This window comes from Anolis carolinensis, chromosome 4 (assembly GCF_035594765.1).
Source record: "Anolis carolinensis isolate JA03-04 chromosome 4, rAnoCar3.1.pri, whole genome shotgun sequence".
NCBI lineage: Eukaryota > Metazoa > Chordata > Lepidosauria > Squamata > Dactyloidae > Anolis > Anolis carolinensis.
Genome location: NC_085844.1, coordinates 59241385 through 59262906, shown reverse-complemented (window position 1 = coordinate 59262906; position 21522 = coordinate 59241385). Strand labels below are relative to the sequence as shown.

Below are 21522 nucleotides of genomic sequence, written 5' to 3'. Positions count from 1 at the left end.
TCAATGTTATGGAACTTTGGGAATTGTAGTTTTACAAGAGCTTTAGCCTTCTCTGTCAAATAATGTTGATGTCTCACCGAACTCCAAATGCCATGACTCCATACTACTGAGCAATGACAGTTAAAATGGTGTCAAGGTGCATTTGTCCTACAGTGTAGATGTATCCCTAAAGATTTCTAGAAATGTGTTCTCTAAGTTTTTAAAAAGCCAGTTTTGGTTCATGATTTCTCACTTTTGTGGGGGTTCCATGACAGTATAAAGCCTGCTTCCAATCTCATGAGAAATTTGTGTGGATTCCAGGCTTCACAAGATCTTTTCACCTGGGATCTTGGGACTCTTGCAAGAGGCCATCCTTTCATGAAACTTGAAACAAGTTTGTATACAACTACCTAGTGTAGTGATTCTCAACCTGGGGGTCCCCAGATGTTTTTGGCCTACAACTCCCAGAAATCCCAGCCAGTTTGCCAGCTTTTAGGATTTCTGGGAGTTGAAGGCCAAAAACATCTGGGAACACCAGGTTAAGAACCACTGGCCTAGTGAGTATTGATCAGTCTTTAGCTAGCTAGACAGCAGAGAGAGCTGCCTCATATTATTATTTGAAAAACCCAACATCTACCTGGCATGTCAAGGTATGGACGCAGCTGGTGCACAAGTTTTAATTGTGTAAAGGTGCTCCTATCCACTACTGAACACTTGAGGTTCCAGGGTCAGTGATGAGTCCAGGAGCACCCTAAGCTGCAAACCTGCGTCTTCAGGGGGAGTGTAACCCCATCCAGCACAGGCTGTAACCCTATACAGTGTTTCCTCGCTACTTCGCGGTTCACTTTTCGCTCCCTCACTGTTTCAAGGGTTTTCAATAAATGTTAATGCAACAATTTATCGTGGTATTTTTGCTGTTTTGCATGTTTTTGTGGTGTGCAAAGGGTTTTGGAAGGGAGGAAAAGGAGAAATAAAGGGGGAGGGGGGAGCGGAGGGGAGGGTTGGAAATAAAAAAGGGTTATTTAGCTTCCATTCTTCTCTGCCAGTGTACTGTATATTGTAACTGCTAAAATAAAGTACGGACTGCATTGTAGTAAGTGGTCTGTGGTTTGCTCTCCTCCACACATAGAATAAATATAGTGTCCCTACTTTGCGGATTTTCACTTATTGCAGGTGGTCCTGGAACGTAACCCCTGCGATAAGTGAGGGAATACTGTACTCTGATCTACTTTCTATCTTGTCTGGATTTAATTTCAATTTGTTAGTCCTCATCCAGTTCATTACTGATGACAGACACCAGTTTAGGACCAGAACGGCATCCTTAGCTTTAGGTGGAAAGGAGTAATAGAATTGGGTGTCGTTGGCATAAATTTGACACTGAACTCCAAAACTCCAGATGATCTCTCCTAGCGATTTCATGTAAATGTGAACAGCATGGGGGACAGAACTGAACCCTGAGGGACCCTACAGGCCACCACTTTAAATATCTTTAAATATCTCCCCACACTCTACTGTGCTATCTGTAATAGTTAATCATACCTAAATGGCATTTGCTTGTATTTGCTTCATCATGTTTTGTTGCAGAAAGAGCTGAAATCAAATGTGATTGGGCATTTCATCTGGAAAATGAAGCTGCTCTTGGTGAAGAGTTAATAAATCTATTGCTTCTGATGTGTAGCTGTAATTCTTTTCTAGGGCATCATTATTTTGACTATCCCCTACAGAACATCTTTGAAAATGATTAGTATCTAGGTCTAATTTTACTTTGATCTTATGATGCAGAAAGGATTTAGAGAGAAGTTGCATTTGACACAGTTTTCAGTCTTTTTAAAGAAGCACTTCATGTTGTGTGAACTGAACAGCATAAAATGTACTCTCACTTCATAGTTACAAGTAATAGAATGTCAGAGCTTGGAAATGTCCTTTTTGGACACATCTCAGGGTGTACATGCAATGAAGAATTAATGTTGTTTTATACCAATTTATCTGTAATAGCTCCATGTCATGGAATTATGGGACCAGTAGTTTTACAAGATATTTAGCCTTCTATACCAGTCAGTGCTGGTGCTTCAGATTGCAACTCCCACAATTTTATAGTATTGACCCATAACATGGATTCCACAGCATTGTGCCAAGACAGTTAAAGTAGTTTCAAAGTACATTAATTCTACAGGGTGGATGCACTAACTACAAAAGGAATAACCCCACTCAAAAAAGGAGAAAATACATCAATGGATGCCCACTTGAAGCATCACCAACATGAAAGGTGAAACACGTGTCCATGCTTATATACTATCTTAATATTTACTTTTTAATGATTTAATTGTACAATACTGTTATTTTATATTGTGTGCTACTTCGAGTCCCAGTTTAGTCCCATCAGTTTGGGGAGGTGAGAAAAAGAAAGAGAAGAAAAAATGTTGGTGTTATTGTTTTAATTGTGACAACTTGATTTATTTACTGGTTCGTTTACAGTGGTAAACATATTGAAAACATTTTTATTTCCTTCTGGGTTGCCAATAGCCCTTCCCCCCCCCCCCCAAAGTTATGTGTGTATAGTTTTAACTAAATTGTTTGTTCAGTGAATATGCCTGTCATTCAGAAACAGATCACAAGAAGCCTTTTTATTCATTATTCTAAATTATTCATAATTTCCATTATTTCCATAAGTGAATCTTGAGTTATTTCATTGAAGCCATTCCAAGCTCATCTTGAAATGACATATGAGTCATATATTGTGAGCATTCTTTGTTACTTAACAGAAAGTGACTCTAGGTTCTGAAACCATGTTTCCATAAGAATTTTATTTCATGATATATGCACACGAATTTATGTTGTGCATGTTTAACTGGAGCATTCCTGAAAAGCAAATGTGAACAGGGAATACAGAAACCAATTACACATTTGCATAGGTTGCTTGGAAAACTGCTGGGACCAAAAACAAATAGAGGCATGTGTGTTTTCAGTTTTGGAATTGACATTACAAGTTCTTCTAAATCTGAAATGATTTAAATTGTTGTGCCTTTTCAGATACGGTATATAGAAGAGTCGGTGGGGGGGGGGGGGGGACCAGTAGTAGCTGTATTATATATAGTCTATATACTAGCTGGAATTCACAATGCTAGATGCAGTGATTTTATTATGTAGATATATACATAGTGTTTTTCAGTGTACATTGTACTATACAAAAATAAAAAACAATCATACCAAAAACATAAAAATCTAATAAACTTTATACACGCATACATTTGTTCAGGTCTCCTTTCCCATAGCAGGACACAGCTGGTCAGATTGTGAGCCAGTAAAATTTCAGGATCTTGTATGCATTGTCGTTATGACAGGCCAAAGATTAGTAGGATAGGTCTGTTTGGTCACAGGTCATGTTGTGGAGGTGATTGTCGGGTGAAAGGATGCAGGCAACAAATGTCAATGGCAGAAGACAATTTCCAAAGTCAACAATTAGTTTTATAAAGCCCAGAAGCAGGTGACAAAGAGTCTAGTGCAAGCAATGTCTGTTTTGAGTTGTTGCGCATTATCCAGGCTGTATGGCCATGTTCCAGAAGCATTCTCTCTTGACGTTTCTCCCACATCTATGGCAGGCACCTTCAGAGGCCGTCCCTGTCTTTTGGAACGTGTTTCAAAACCTCCACCAATTTCTGTTCTGCTCTTTGGAGATGATCTCTTCCGTTATCTATTGCAGAACAGACTAGTTATCTTGAGTATTTGTTGTTTTGTGCCATCAAGATGATTACAACTTTTAAAGACCCTGTGAATGAGAGACTGCCAAGAGACCTCGTGATAAACATCCCTGCTTAGGACTTGAAAACTCCAGGTTATGACTTCCTTTATTGAGTTCATATGTCTGGATTGTTATCTTTTCCTTTGCTTGCAGCTCTTGAGTTTTTTCAAAAGCTATTGTCCTTTTTACTGAGTCTTATTGTTTCATGATGTATCCAAATACAATAAGCTCCTTTTCATGATTTTGGCTTCTAATGAGCAGTCAGGCTTTTTGGCAGCCTATGGTGTCTGTGAAATTTTCCTACTGGCTCACATTTCATACAAGTTGTTTTTTTTCTCTCAACTGTCTTTAAGGAGTTCTTTGGTGTCCTTCTGATATTTCGACTGCTATCCTAATTTTGCATTCCACTTGGCAAATAATAATTAAACAGTTTTCATTTCAATTACACTGAGTTAGGTTTTCCAAAAAATATGCACAATGGCATATATATGAAACAAATTGTTAATATTGAGAGCATTCTGTAGAATGTGACACATAGAAGTCACAATTGTGTTACTTGTTTAACTGTCACCATTCTAGCAATTAAGCAACCCATGCTTGCCTCTCTCTGCCAGCGTACAGTTAATTGTAAAGATTCTTGGTATTTTTTGTTATAGGTGTCAGATCCAACTGGGAAAAAACATGCTATTACTCTTGTCCTTAAGTAAAAGTGATCTTGATATGAACATATTTTTGTTATGCTGGTCACTCATGAGAAATCATTCTCAAAAATTCAAAAGCAGGTAATATTCTTGGAAGCAGTAATTTGAACAGCTTTCATCACATAATTATCTAGACATGATTCTATGTTGCTTATTTTTTAAAATGGCATTCATTTCTATTGTTTTTCTAATCCCACTTGTTTTATACTTTTGGAATGGCTTCTCACTTATTTTTTTATACTTATCTGAAAATCCCTGATGGTATGGAATCATTATGTTATAATTGTATTGATTTTGTGAAGCTAATAATTAAATACATCTTGCATTATTCATCAGCATAATGAATTTCTATGCCATTCTAAAGACCCTTCCCCAAAACCATTGTCTACCATGATTTACTGTTGTGGTTTACACTTCAGAACAATTAACTATAGGTCTGACCAGTATAAGGGAGCCCTAGATTGCGCAGCGGATTAAACCACTGAGCTGCTGAACTTGCTGACTGGAAGCTCAGCAGTTCAAATCTGGGGAGTGGAGTGAGCTCCCGCTGTTAGCCCCAGCTTCTGCCAACATAGCAGTTCGAAAACATGCAAATGTAAGTAGATCAATAGGCACTGCTCCAGTGGGAAGGTAATGGCACTCCATGCAGTCATGCCGGCCATATAACCTTGGAGGCGTCTATGGACAATGCCGGCTCTTTGGCTTAGAAATGGAGATGAGCACCAACCCCCAGAGTCGGCCACGACTAGACTTAATTTCAGGGGAAAACCTATACCATTACCTTTACTTTACTGACCAGTATAGTGCAGAGAGAGTTTCTCCTGTCTCAGCAGACAATTGTAACATGTTTCTAAAAGGAACTGCTATTAAATACTTAGCTCTTCTTCTCTGTCACTCCTAGTTGTATTTGCACCTTTACTAGTCTCCTAACTCTAGTTTGACGCAACTCCTCAGCACTAGCTTTCATGGGTCTTTCTGCTACTTTACTATAATCCTCCCCCCCCCCCTTTGTGTCTCCTCCATCTCCCTGCTTAGGTCACTTGATATGAGTACAAGAACACCATAAAACCCAGTCTAGCTACTCAATTGTTCATACTAATGTATTTATACTTTGTGTTGCAGTTATGTAAGGGCAGTAGATGCCCACCCACTCCCTCCTTGGATTCCTGCAATTTCTTATGGTGGCAAGGAATAGTAGCAAGGATCATGTCAATAGTTTCCTATGATTTGCTAAAGAAGAGCAAATAACATATGGCCAATATCACTGTGAACAGGCAAAGTGCAGGAACCAATGCCTTTGAATTATATGACAACATTCCCAGCCTGCTTCCAATTCTGTACTGAATATTATAATATCTGTTATACATCACATAGAAGAAAGTAATCTAAAATTACACAATTTGTTGTAACCTTTTTCTAGTTTTCTCTACTGAATGGTAAGATAATTGGGTATAATTTGTTTTTTGTTTTATAGTATGATTTTTAATTTAATAGACCAAATAATATCTGGAGGGATTGATTAAGAAGCAGGGAGGCATAATTTTCCCCATAGAATATTCAGGTTAAAATTTTTGTCTTCCCATTCACATTGAGCTGTGTGGGCCGTGAAGCATCTTTAGCTCATGCTTTGTAAGTGCATATATTATAAATTTAGCAGTTCATCTGTTCTTTGCATAATGACAGAAAATTCATGCTCACAGTAACTTCAAAGTAGTTTGGGTGGCCTTGGAGATGATTCCTTCTTTCCCTAAATAGGATCTTGAATGGATTTAAGAAGTTCCACTTGCATTTTGCATGAAATTTGGGCTGGAAGGAAATTAGAAGATGATTCAGTTGCTCAACCCCTACGTATTTGAGTTCTAGCTCATAAATCTCATTCCTTTATATTTATGCAGAATGCTAGACGTGTTTATAATATAAACAAAGAGATTTCGAGAGTACTGGAAAGCATGGAAAGGGTTAATAATGTAGAGATAGCTAATTAGCTTGAAGTATTACAGTTGCATCTTACAGGTTTATTATGTTGATCCAAACAGGTTATATTAATATTAAATATCAATGAGTAAATAATAACAAAATAAGGATCTTAGTTGCACCTCTGAATGGTTATACAGTATATGATTATTTTATCCATGCTGTGGGCCAGTTCAGACCAAATACTTAGCCATGATTCAGTATAATGAGAATAAACTGTAATGAGCCTTGGGCTCTTGCATATTTCCCTATCCTGTTCTCTGGGTGCAAGCAGTGGAAATGGAAAGCATCAATTTTCAGGAATAAAAAAGTTCCTGATTAAAGCCGTATGGTTTATTCGTATCGTATCATAATGACCTGCATAACCAAGAGTACAAGCCTAACTCAGGAAGATAGCTGAAGATCAGCTGAGACAATACTATTCATACCAACATTTCACAGACAAATATATAGCCAAGCAACATCAGAATGTAGTCAAGATATCCAAAGTTATTAATGAGGAAGAACATACAAGCTAGAAAAGGGTGCAGCAGTTTGCTTTTCCCCCAAGTCAGCAGAGAAAGCCAAGCTTCCATTCCCTCATCTCATTTCCCCCTATTTATACACTTTGGTCTCCATTTGGAATTGTATTCATTTGTTTGCAGCATTTGAAACAAGCTGAGAACAAACAGGAGAGTAGATGGAAAAAAGAAAAATGGGAAATTTTAAAAGTAGTTTTAAAAAGTGGAATAAAAGAAGAATAACAGGGATCATCCTCACCAAATCAGGACAGTTAGAGGGTATGCAACACACTGTTGAAATCAAACCTCTCTCAGGCTAGGAATTTGTGACTTAGGACTACCTTGGCCTAACCTTGGCTGGGAGAGCTTTGGACGTGACATAACTTCACTTTGTCACTCTACTCTTTGGTGTGGTATTGTACTATAGTATTATGAATCTTAGAAATATGTACATCTACTATTTTTAATATGGGCATGACATTTCTAGATTTCTTCTTTTGTTTTTGTTTTTCTCTTCAGTATCAGATTCTTAGACGTATTCTGCATCAGAATAGTATACATTCTACAACAGCATAGAGTATGTTAAGTCTAAACTATTTGGGGAAAGACACTATGTACAAAACCAAGCTTTCCACCTCCTTATTCTCAGCTTTAATTCTCTACTTTTAGAGATTGGGTTTAACTGATCTCTTTGGTAACTACTCATTGTGTTTGCTAGAAGTTTTTCCTGCTCACATGAATGTACATGTGGCATTTCTCTGAGAGAGTATATTTTAGACTGCTATCATGGTTAGCTGTGCTTTGGAATGATTCAATATTGCTCCAGCCTTGCTGGCATATCTCAAAGGCCTATTGCTGCTTCTGTACTTGCAAATCTTGAAATGGTACTTGGACATGATTCAGATTAATTGCGTGTTAGATGACATCTCCTGCGGTGTCTACGGTCTCAGTGACACTTTCTGTTAAGGATTAATTTATCATTAGTTAAAGAGATCATTCAACATGCTGAGCACTGAGTCAATTGGACAACTCATAGTGTACATTCTAAGTATGTTCTTATAACACTTTCCAGAGGGAGAATATACTGGCCAAATCTCATATACTTAGAACCGGAACCAAAAATAAACTACAATAAATGTACATTTTCTTCTTTCTGAAATTAGAGTTGGCTCATTATTTAGTTCACCCTGCACTGGCATTAATAAGATTATTGGCTTAAGTAAGGATTCAGCAGGGGTAATGAACCTTTATCACGGTATACATTCATACTAGATGACTTCTTTATTTGCATGTGGGTGTATTATAAGTATATGACTATGTACTTTAGAGCAGACATATACCTGAAAGTTAATACTAGAAGTAAAACTGAGTATGTTAGAAGTTAGAATAAATATATATATAGTAATTCTTGGCACTCAGACACCAAGTTGTAAACATGCTAGAATCAATCAGACATGTGCATGTATACCTCATTTCACTGGATAACTAGTAGACATAGTTTACTTATTGTAAGTAAGCATTGGCAATGATAAGTGGGGGAAAGTAAAGATCTGGGCTTTAGATCTAAAGATCTAGATATTACTTAATTTAAGTGTATGTTTTAATAATAGAAGAAAAGTTGATTATTTTAGTAATGGCTCAGAAAAGCATTTGTATAATTCTTGAAAAACTATGGTGCCATATATCCTTATGGTCATTTTTTGTACGTGGGTTGGGCTTTCTTCAGAGAGTGATGTATTGTCATGTGTTAAAAGTAGACATATGAAATCAAGGTATACTCTTGAATTCCAAATAATTATTCACAATACTTTGAAATTGAACAACCCTTCCATAATGCACATCAGTGGGTCTCAATCTGTAGGTCCCCAAGTGTTTTGGCCTACAACTCCCAGAATTCCTAGCCAGTTTACCAATTGTTAGGATTTCTGGGAGTTGAAGGCCAAAACATCTGGGGACCCACAGGTTGAGAACCACTGATATACATGGAAGATAGGGTGAGAGGGAAAACATTACCACTTATGTACATAGATAATTTTCTGTTTTGACAGTTGGTAGTAGAAACTTTTGATTTTTCAGGATCATGATATATTTTGTAGATTTAATTTTTAAGTTAATGTTTTCTGAAGCAGGTGTTCAATCTCACAGCTTTAAGCATAAACTCCATAATTTATGTAATGACTCATCTGGTTTATCATTCTTAACAGTCATGTCTGTAAAAAGTAAATCCATCTGTTTTTGTTCTTTGTTGGTAACTCTTTGAGCAACGTCTTTAAGTAACTTACATTTTACAAATCTGTATTTCCCGTTTTCATGTCAAATACTTATGACTATATGTTGTCTGATTCATTTTCAAACTTATATTGTTAGTATATTATTCATATTCTCTCTGTTTCTGTTGTGACCCATATCAGAAGTCACAACCTCATGCATCTAAATATTAGTTGCCATCATATAAGAGAAGAGCTACTGGAATTATTTCAGTCAGTCACAGTTGGAGCAGTTGGTATCATATCTTAGATCTCAGTTAAGGTCACAAATGGTCAGATATTAGCTGCCTTATTGATGCCCAATACACAGGTAAGTGAATATATGGCCAAACCTGCAATCTAGTGTCACCCACAAATTCCTGCTAGGATTTGCTAATCAACCATTACACTATAACAATTCACACATGCACAATAGATTTATAATAAAGGTGACAATTACATGTAATTCACATTCCAAGTATTTTCTGTCAGAAGAATCTATCTATTGGAGACCCTTTTTAAAGTTTCTTTTTTCTCTTTCTTTATAAGACCAATTCTTTAGGAGGAAAATTATCCTTCATCTGGTGGATTCATAACTATTAGTTTTCATCCATAGCTGTAAAAGATAGAAAGACTACTATTCTAAAGTAGTCTAAACTGTGCATGCTGAATTCTTAGATATGTATTGGCTTTAACATGACTGCTAGTGGAACGACTCATTAAAACAACTGAATAGCATTGATGCATTCACTAGGTTGTGTCCAACATAATTTGGTTGCACTCAAGTTTCCCTGAAATTAATATGAAAAGTTAGTTGTAACTAATGTAAATTCCTTTATTCCTGGGGAAAGCATGTGTAATAAACTTTTCTGGACCCAGCCTTTTGATTAGTAGCCATTAAGAGATGCAATAATAATAGTCATAGTAAACTAACCAGAAATATGTATATTAGCTACAACGGCATTTTACATTTTTTGTTCTCCATTTCTCTAGGTCTTTGATGGGGATCTTTCAGTATCATAAGTACTGATATTCAGATGACTTTGAGATTGCTTTTGGACCAATGATGAAAGGATTATCTGGCAGTCGCAGTCACCACCATGGGGTTGTGTATGAACCACCATGTGACTCTTTGGTACATCACTCAGAGAGGAAGCCATATTTGTTAAATCCTGTGGATCATCATCCATCAGATCACTCTTACTACACACAGAGAAACTCTTTTCAAGGAGAGTGCATGGTTCCCTACAATGATCAGATTGCTAGCAGCACATTTCCTCGGAGACATTACAATTCTCATAATGAGCTTAAGGATGAATGCGCTTTGGTGCCACATGGATCAGCTGGCAAAGGTAACCGCATTCCTGCCAATCTTTTGGACCAATTTGAAAGGCAGCTCCCTCTTAACCGAGATGGCTACCATACGTTACAATATAAAAGAACTGCCGTCGAACATCGTAGCGATAGTCCTGGAAGGATACGCCACTTGGTTCACTCTGTTCAAAAACTTTTCACAAAGTCTCATTCCCTTGAAGGCCCATCAAAGGGTAGCATCAATGGGGGCAAAGCAAGCCCAGAGGAGACGCAGTCGATGAGGTATGGCAAGCGTAGCAAGAGCAAAGACAGGAGGTCAGAAGGAAAATCCAGATCAAACGCATCTGGATGGTGGAGTTCAGATGACAACTTGGATAATGATGTTTGCCTTTACCATGGACCAAGCGGGGTTATGACTATGGGGAGATGTCCTGACCGTTCTGCTTCTCAGTACTTTATGGAAGCCTATAACACTCTCAGTGAACATGCTGTAAAGCCTTCCAGAAGCAATAATGATGTCAAATGTTCCACCTGTGCAAACCTGCCAGTAACTTTGGATGCTCCATTAATGAAAAAAAGCTCCTGGTCCTCTACGCTGACAGTGAGCAGAGCTCGTGAGGTCTACCAAAAAGCTTCCATGAACATGGACCAGACAATGATGAAATCGGAAACTTGTCAACAAGAACGCTCTTGCCAGTATCTTCAGGTACTGTATGTATTACTGCTTGCAGTGTTTACACTTCCTCTGGTTCCATACATGTCTGTCCCACTAAAATGAGATTGCAAATGAAAAGATGACAGTGGGGGTTCATCTATATACAAATTATGAATAAATCTTCATTTTTTTGTTGCTAAGAGTCAGTGTTCCAAATGAATACATACAATAAGGCATAACATGAAAAGAACAAGAGCTCTCTGAATAATTTGGGGCGATTAAAAGGCACTCAAGACATACAAAACAGCACAGCAGGTCACAAGGGAACCAGGGGTAGTAAAGCTTTCACTTAGCTTTACAGTCTCAATGAACTGTATATTTTCAGTACCGATATTCATTAGTTTTTGTGATCTGAGGATTTGTCTTTGCTTTTTGATTTTGTGATGAAAAACTGGAGCCCCTTTGAACACAGTGTTTTGTACATTGTGAACCAGCCTAGTATCTGTTTTGTCACAGTCACAAAACAAAAATAAAACCCTCATGGAATAATTATATGAGTTACCAGATTGGTGATTCTAGCGATTATTCCTTTTAAAAAAAACTAGCACTGACTAGAAAAAAAGCAAAGCTGAAAGTCTGAAATTATTGAATGTTCTGATTATACTCTTTAAGAGTACATCACTTACTCCCTCACAAGCTGTTTGCAGTTAATAAAGCGTCACTATTTTTCTCCAGTATTGTATCTTTAAATGTCAAGAATCAGATGTCTGCTCTTGGAGCTATCATACTGCCGGTTAATGTTTGTAGCAAGAACGTGGAAGAGAAAATTAACACAGTTTCAGTCTTCCAAGATCTGTGGATTGCTTTTTATGCATTTTGTTTGGGAGCAGACATGGCACATCTAACAGTGCATGGACAGTGGAGTAATGTTAAGCAAAGAAGAGAAAAGACCATGAGGAAAAAAGAGGTTTGAGCTAAGAAATCTTTGCTGTGATTGTGATTTTTTTTAATTAGCTAGAGGCATGCTATATTGTTCTGTTTGCCTGCTGTTTAATTCTCTTTATGTGCATTGTATATTGCAGGTTAGCTTTCTCTTGTGTTTACCTTTATGAAACGTTCTGTAATTACATGTTGGCACTTGAGTCCATACCTGGGTAAAGAAAAGATTTCTGCTGTCCTCTTAGAGATGCCTGGCTTAGTTGTAGTTCAAATGACCTAGAAATGAAACCAGGGTGCCAGGCTGCAAGAGGTTGTGTTTCAATACAAAATATGCATTCTAGATTAATGTGCATCTAAAATGATAAAGAAAGAAAACCTGCATGACATCTATGAATGTTTACCTGTACATATATCTGTTTTCATATATATCTCTATGTCTAGTACAGCAGAGATATGGAGTGCACTTGAAAGTGGCAAGATAATGATACTATACCAGGGAAGGAAAATATATTATTTTGTGTGTCCAGCAAGAATAACATTTAAGACAATTAACTATTTAAGAACAGTCACTTGGTTGTTAAGTAGCTTATCATGACCCAGTATGTGATCAAGTGATAGGAATACAAGTGAAAAAATTATGCCAGCCTCATCTTTCCATGAGCCACAGGGACTTTCAGATCATAATTAATTGACAGGAATAGACTCCTGAAGTAGAATTAGAGGGCATTATCTGTGCTGCTTGGATGAATGACCAACAGTCCTCTAAAGCATTATGCAAAATAACTAAATGCATTTTTGCCCATTTGACATACCCTGGGGGGAGGGGTCTAGGTTGACTTTTAAAGTCATAAACTATTTGCCAAATTTGAAAGAAATCTCTGTATGTTCAATATTGTAAAAAGTTCAAAAACAAACCAGATAAATGTCTTAGTGGGATTTTGATTAGTTCTTTGAGGAATTATTTAATTTTGAATTCCTACTAGATAAGAATGTCACGTTTTTAAAAAGCAGTTATACCAGTACAAAATATTTTTGTTTAAAAATGTGTACCTCGTTCATCTGTTGAAAGAGATCACACAACAGAGTTAGTTATGGTGATAATCCAAAATTTTGAAACAAGACTAATTTGCTTAAAGTGAAATATTACCAAATAGGTGATTTCCAAACAATATAGAATCCCCAAAATATTGTTAAAGGAAGTTGTTTTTATATTTGTCATACCTGTGTAGGGGAAATAAGCATTGCTCAAGAGCAAGGTCCTGGACAGGAAAGGGACAGTGCCTCTGTATGTCCTTGTCTGGGCTTCTCTTAAGCATTTGGTTGACACACACATATATGTGCATACATACATACACACACACACGTGGACTAGATAGGCATCTTTTAGAGGCAGGAATAAAGAGCTAGTTTCAACATTTCAGTGATAGAAATTACTGGGAGTACTGTATAACACTTCCATACAAAATGGAAAACACTATAGATAACAGAAGTAAACTTGGATTGTAATGCTAAGTAAAAGCTGCTTGTTACTGCTCTTTTATAGGACCCGAGAGCATGAGATCACTTATCTGAAGTAAAAAAATTACCAACGAAGATTCTATTGAATGTCAGCAGAATGGAAAACCCAAAGAATATAGTAATACAGGATTGTCACTGGTTGCTGTTGCCCAGGAGACAATCTGCATTCAGCAAGAATGTGCTCTGTTAAGGTGACAATGAGGGCTTGGATGTTTTAGTACACGAGCAGCAAAAAATGTCAAACTGTTCATTCTATGATCTGTTCAGACCAAAGTTAACAGTTAAGCTGAAAATTTCATAATTGGAAGGATAATGCTAACAAGTGTACTTTTTGACAAAAGTGATTGACTTCCATTGGAAGTTTGGGATTAACTTGATTCCAGGATTCAGTTCTTAACTATATGATTTATTAACTAGATGAAAAACTGTGCTAAAGACATGTTACATTTCTGAGTTTGTTCTTTAACCAAAGCCTAGTTCCCTTGGATTTTAAAAAAACACCCTATATACTGTATATACTCAAGTATAAGATGAGCTTTTCAGCTCTTTTTAAGGGCTGAAAAAGCACCCCTCGGCTTATAATCAAGTTTTAAATATTCAAAAACATTTAACCTACTGATGCTTCAATTAATGTAATTTTACTGGTATCTATTTTTATTTTTGAAATTTACCAGTATCCGCTATATTTCCAACCCTCATCTTAAACTCGGGTCAATACGTTTTCCCAGTTTTTTTGTGGTAAAATTAGGTGTCTTGTCTTATATTCGGGTCAGCTTATACTCGAGTATATATGGTACTCATGTGTAAGTTTAGAAACTTTAGTCAAAAACCAACCCCCCAAATGGGGTCATCTTATCCATGGATCAATTTTATAAACTGTACATAACTTATCTAAAAAGAAACTATCTCTTCCTCTGAATAAAGTGGTGAAAGGCAAGAACGTAGTCTGTCCTGGAAGGACTTAAAAGAAGCACCAACCTCCTCTACTGTCTCCTCCATTGTGCTTCCTCTGGTGTTTTTGAATTCCTGGGTGGGGGAAAAGGCAGCGACCAGAGGCAGCTGGCTCCTTATGGCACTGTTGGTGTTTTCCACCCCAAACCTGCCCTCAACTGATACACGAGGTGGACTTATAGATAGAATATACAGTACTACTTGTTCTGTTTTATCCCTAAAAATGGAAAAGTACTATTTTTAGGCCACAAGATCCAAGCCACTTATTTTAATTCATGATTGGGTTATGATACTTTAGTTTATTCCCAGGATAATTTAAATAAACCGTGGGTGGGAATTGTGTGTCCCTTCATAACTTGTCACCTTACTGGAGTATTCTGTGATGAGAAATACTTAAAGTTCTTCCTAACTCTGTTTTAACCAAGAAAAGCAGTTTGGATCGCATTATTTTTGTATCTAGATAACCCCCTGTGTTCTTCTTCAGGAACCATACAAAAGTTTCACTTTTATTCCAGGTAACCACATTTGAAAGTTTGTAATCCTAGGTCTTTTGCTGGGAAACTGATAATCAATAAAATAAAAAGGTGAATAAGTAGAAGAGATTACTAATAATATTGCGATATAGTTGTATAATATAATATATTGTATGTATATATACTTGTAAACCGCCCTGAGTCCCCTTCGGGGTGAGAAGGGCGGTATATAAATGTCGCAAATAAATAAATAAATTATAAGGAAGAGAGAAAGGAATAATTAGAGATTTTGGTGTGATCAATTATTATTGTAATTTTCAAAACTCCATACTCCTGTTTCTTTCTCTCCATAGCTCATTGCAGGGATGGAATTTGATTATGATAAGGATTGTAATAGAAGCGTTTAACTTAAATACAACATTGTTTTCTTTTCTTCTACTATGAATGCCATTGAATTAGCTTATGAATGATTGACTTAAACACATTAACTCTTTTCTACTAACTCTTGATGTTTGGTCTGTTGCACAAGTAGTTTGACGCAATATGTTTGAGTCTAAAATGGCTGAAACAGGTGATTCTATTAGTTTGTACACACACAGCACATGTGCACACACTCACTCACGTGCACACAAACATGCTTACATGTATAGCCATTTCTAGTCAGTCTGCTAGTAATTTTATTATAGATGGATAGGATATTGGGACAGATACTTTTTGTTGTCATTTTACCTGATTATAAAGACCATGCAAAAATGTATTCCTGGTGGTTCCATTTAAGTCTGTGATCCACTTGGAGAGTTTCAACGCTTTGTTGTATTTATTCCGATTCTATGGGTTGCCTTTCTAACTGAAGTTAGACATGAAACAATACTTCTTGGTTTTCAGATATTCCTGAAGACTTTTCTTTTATTAATGTATGTGTTTAAATGATTTTGCAGTGACAGTTGAGGGCTTATAGGTCAGTGAAGTGATGAATTCATCTTTAGTTTGAATGAAGTCTATCCACGGTGCTGAATCCTGTATCCAAAATAGGTCCAACATTTTGTATGGCTCTTTAAACATCTGATTCAGAACATTCAATACATTTCACCCATAATGGTGGCAGCAAATATACTTTCAGATGGAAAAAGTCAGACAGGAATAGTGCTATGGCGTCAGCAGTTAGCTTCAGAAACAATAGTATTCAAGAAAAGTTGGAACAACCAAAGCAATCAGTAAACAGGTAGGTTGCACTGAGGCCCTTTGAGATACCATGACAGCAAGAAAAATACATGGAAGACAAGGTAGAGGAAAAGGAAATTGACATCAATCATCAAGTATAAGTTAGCAGAGGAATGCACCTCTTGAAGGATCTAGCAAAGAAAAACAACTATTGATTTGAGATGTTTGGTACTTTCATGTCAGAAGTGTCAATTGAGTACAGAAATCGGGATAAAGCTGCCAAATATGTGGATTTGAGGCTACACAGTTTAGACAAATTTGCCAAGGTCTTTGTGTATGAAATTTTGTGTATGAAATAACTTCCTGTGAGACATTAGGGTGGTAAATGCTTCTGAGAGGGGAGATGTAGTCCCTATCATCTCAAAGAAGATAGGGCTAGAGTCTTACCTATAGTAAATCTATTGAAATCCACAGGTTTTATGATCAAAAATTTCTATCTAGGTTTTGTTGATATTGGGGAAGTAATTGAAATGAGTGAGGCTTAAGTTGGGTGTTGATTAAAATGCTGTAATTTAAAAGTCTCCATCATTTCAGTATGTTTACTCTAAGAAGAACTAATGTTGGATTTAAAGCATGGTGATTTACCTGTTTTCATAGAATCATAGAGTTGGAAGAGACCACATGAGCCACCTAGTCCAACCCCTGCCATGCAGGGAAAGCACAATCAAAGCATCCCTGACAGATGGCTATCCAGCCTGAGTTTAAAAGCCCCCAAAGAAGGAGCCTTCACCACACTCCGAGATGGAGAGTTCAACTGTTGAACAGCTTTTACAATCAGGAAGTTCTTCCTAATGTTCAGGTGGAATCTCCTTTCCTGTAGTTTGAAGCCATTGCTCCTAGTCCTATTTTCAAGGGCAACAGAAAACAAGTCTGCTCTCTCTTCCTTATGATGTTCTTTCACATATTTATACATGGCTCCTTTCAGCCTTCTCTTCTGCAGGCTAAGTATACCCAGTTCTTTAAGACACTTCTCATAGAGCATGGTCATTTTAGTTGCCCTCCTCTGGACACCTTCCAGCTTGTCAATATCTCTTTTGAACTGTGGTGTCCAAAATTGGACACAGTATTCCAGGTGAGGTCTAACCAAAGCAGAATACAAAAGCACCATGACTTCCCTCCATCTAAACATTATACTCCTTTTGATGCAACCCAAAATCCAATTGACTTTTTAAGTTGCTGCATCACACTGTTGGCCCATGTTCAACTTGTTGTCCATGAAGACTCCAAGATCTTTCTCACATGGACTGTTGTCAAGCCAGGCATCACCTATTCTGTATCTTTGCATGTTTTGTAACAAACTATCTCTACAATCATCCCTCCACAATTGCAATTTTGACTTAAGGATTTGATATTCATGGTATTGATTAAAAAATTCCTTTTCGGAATCTCTAGGTCATCCAGTGGGACTCTATGATTCATGTCCTCCAGTCATTCTGGAGAATGTCAAGATTTCTAGAAATAACATCTCTCTAGGAATCTATTGGTCCTCAAGTGTGATTATATGGTCAACTTCCAGCAGCAGTCGACAATAGACTCTTGCTGAAAGACCTAGAAATTCCTAGAAAAGTGTTTCTAGGGAGATGTTCATTTTCATGGGGATCCTGTGTCCCTAACACTAGTGAATATAGAGGGTTGGCTGTATATCCAGACATTGTTTTAACCATGTATAGAATATTTGACTATAACAAGAAAATGTCACAAATCTCCCATCTGAGGCAAAGTTATTGAGCACTTTTGAATGGTGCTTGTTATCTGGATCTGTTTCAGCTGGAAGTTTGCTGTGGTTTTGACACTGATTGGCTGCTTGGGTAAGCATTCATTGAGAAAAGAAAAAAGAAAAATTCTAGATCTCTTGGCAGACTTTGAAAAAATAATCAGTTTACTGTTGTAACTTTCTGACATCCTGTCCAGGTTGAGATTGGAAACATCACTTTTCTACTTTCCTGTTGCTGTCTGACAGTAGGTTCCAGACAGTGTGTAAAAATATGTTTCCACTGCATTTATTCCATGCATTCCATTGTGCATTGTGCAACAGAATTATTTCCATCATTCTGCTTCACCTTTCTATCATTCTGTTTCACATTCTCATAAGCCACCCTGAGTCCCCTCGGGGAGAAGGGCGGGGTAGAAATATCGGAAATAAATAAATAAATAAATAAATAATAAAGCAGTTCCTTGAGATGATCAGAAATTTGGGGTCATAATAGATCAGTGGTTCTCAACCTGTGGGTCTCCAGATGTTTTGGCCTTCAACTCCGAGATATCCTAACAACTGATAAACTGGCTGGGATTTCTGGGAGTGGTAGGCCAAAACACTTGGGGACCACAGGTTGAGAACCACTGTAATATGCTATATTCATCATTAGACTGATGATTCTATTTTGGCTTTAAATTTGATCTAGTTGTGACAATGAGGTGCCAAAAAAGTAGTTGGAATCTGCAGTAGAATGGATGTGAGAAAATCCTGACAGAATAGAGGTGGTGTTGGTGGGTACTCAATACATCAGAAAGCTGCTTGGATCTGTTTATGTTGTATAGGATTGTATTTCTTCCCAGAATAATGATCATATCAGTAGAATAGCTTTGAATCTGGTCCTGTTGGATCTGGGAGCTGTGGGATGAACCAGCTCTTGCACAGAAATAACCTTGGACAGTTATCAGTGATTTTCTAATACCGTATCTAGATTGGATTATGCTTGATGGGTCAGTTTCAACCAGGTTTTAACTGTCCAACAATATAATGGAGAAGTTAAAAGTTTATATGTTTGTTTCTAAGTTTAATTGGGAATCCAGTTTTTAACTTTTTGGGTCATTAGAAATACAATCTCCCATATTTGAATTATTTGCCCATTTCAGTATCCAACATCAGCAGTTCTTGTAGTTTTCAGAAGAGGAGTCTGTGACAACCAAGTATTAAGTTTCCAGTAAGACTTCAAAAACAATCTCAAGTACAACACATTAGAATAGACCATGCTCATTGAAACAAGCAGAAGGTGAGATGAGGATATCTAATAAAGAAGAACAGGTTAACCCTTGGCAAAATACCATACCACTTCAGAAGCTGAAGGTGAAAAGATAATGTGGTGCTCATGTATTCATTCATTCATTCATTCACCTTGCTCAAAATATGGGATCCAAAACGGGTTATAGCATGGAATGAAACAAAATACAAGTAATATCATTTATAATACAAAAATGGTAAAAACAGCATACAAGACAGGGACATTTTATATTAAAAGACAATATTATCAAAACACTACTTCAAAATAGTTTTTTTTTAAACAACAACATAGTAATTACAGAGAAAAGAATAGTAATCCACACCTTCACTTTATTTAAAAGACCTTTCTGCCACAACTACTTAACATCCAAAGGTCTGATAATACAGGACTGGCTTTTTACTGGTTATATTTTGCAAGCTCTGTTTCATACTCCATGCATCCTGCTTTTAACCGTGGAATTTTACAGGGTTTCTATTGATGCTTGGTTGATATTTTTACTTATGTTTTTTAAATGACTGATCTTATACATTGGCATTTTACCGGTAAATGTGTAGCTCTCAGCACATGTTGCACTTGTGCTGCTGTACCTCACAATGTATAGTTTGCATGTTCTGTTTTATCCTGCTTGCATCCTACTTTTAAGTGTTGGATTTTATAGTGTTTTGTATAGATGTTTGTTTGATGTTGTTTCTGTATATGTATATGACCATTGGTCGGAGCATTAATAAATTGATTGATTGATAATACAGGATCATTATCATCAGACATGTTCTTTTTCAGGCTTAAAATTTCTGTCCAAGTGTTTTTTTAAAAAAAATGTCTAATGCTCCTGTTGTTTTGCCTCCTGCTTGTTGGCACTGTCTCCCTGGGTTTATCGAGACCTTGGCAAAGTGAAAGGATGGAGTCTGGTCCTGTGGCGCTCTCAAACAAATGACGCTTGGGTTTGGATAGAAAAAGGCATAACTGTTATTGGTTACAGTGATAGAAGAAGGCTTGATCTGGATAGGATTTGATCCCAACATTGATAACCCAACTTTTGCCAATGAACTGCTCCTGAACCAGAGAGATGCTACGTGGTTACAATCTCTGTTTGGATCCACCATTACCTGGGGACCAAGAGAGCTCCCCTGGCCCCATGATGGCTCAGACCTGTGCCACCTTTGCACCCAATGCCCTTAATCACGTATGGCAGGCACACAGACCTACCCTACCCACAAACAAATTTTAATCCTATGCAAAATTATCAAAGGCTGTGACTTAAATCAATACTGACTCACATTAATTAAGGAAGGTTGGAAAGAAAAGTAAATCTCAACTAAAACCCAAATTAGTAGAGACTGTGCTTTTATGCACCTCTGCCATTCCTGGGTGAGGATTTAATTTTCCTCCGTGGAAGGCTCAACTCTAGGATAACCATGCCAAACCTGATCAGAGGGGATTCCTACCACCTCCAAAGAATGCTAAGTTGCAGTGATCCCTGTGAAGCTACGCCAGCATGGCCCAACATGGCACCACACATCCTCTTATTCTCCCTGGCTTGGGTCACAACTTGATCTCCTAAGGTATATCTGGGGCCGTTTTTTTAATATCTAAAGAGATTTGCTTGCTGATGGAATGAAAGCAAAACAGACCCAACCTAGCCTTCCATTGTGTGTGGAGGGGGGCATTCCAAAGGCTGAGAGCAACCATTGAGAAAGCCTTCTCCCATATGTTCATCAAACATGCCCATGATGTTAGTGGGACCAAAATAAGTCCTTAAGGATCCTGAATTGCAGACTGGCTCATATAGGTAGAGATGGTCTTTTATACAGTCAGACTGATTCCATATAGAACTTTATAGGTCGTAACTAGCACTTTATATTTCACCAGAAACAGAACTATAGTCAGTGGAACTTTTGCCAAACAAGAATTGTATCTTCCCTGTAACCAGCTCCGGTCAGCATTCTAGCTGCAGCATTTTGGACCTTCTAAGTAGTTTTCAAAGACATATGCATGTAGGGTATGTTACAGTGATCCAGATGAGATGCAATGCAGCCAGATTTGACATCTCCAGTGATCAGCGTAGCTGCTTCAATAGTTCAATTTTGTAAATGTGCTCCTATCACCAAAACAGACAACCTGGGCCCAAGGCTAATTCCAAAATTAAGCCCAAGTTGTGAATGTGAGAGGCATCTGAGTACTTAGATTGTTTTACCCATAAACCGGTATTTGTTACAGCATCTTGATATGATGCTCTCTTTTGTTCCTATATATGAATAAAGTAGTGAAATTGACTGAGTCACATGATGTGAAACATTTTTTTAAAACCCT

General features: G+C 37.3%; 1 protein-coding gene across 7 annotated transcripts in view; it reads left to right on the top strand.

Moving 5' to 3' along the window:
- dlgap1 (DLG associated protein 1) overlaps positions 1-21522 on the top strand; it is a 365633-nt gene that overhangs the window by 219686 nt on the left and 124425 nt on the right. For 6 of the 7 annotated variants that reach the window (XM_062980474.1, XM_062980475.1, XM_008108692.3 and 3 more), the window contains exon 4: positions 10133-11159. In XM_062980474.1, coding sequence (XP_062836544.1) covers positions 10203-11159 — 957 coding nt within the window. In that variant the 5' untranslated portion in view covers positions 10133-10202. Of the gene's footprint in view, positions 1-10132; positions 11160-11802; positions 12076-21522 lie in introns of those variants that run through there. The other variant, XM_008108696.3, reaches the window with a different exon arrangement.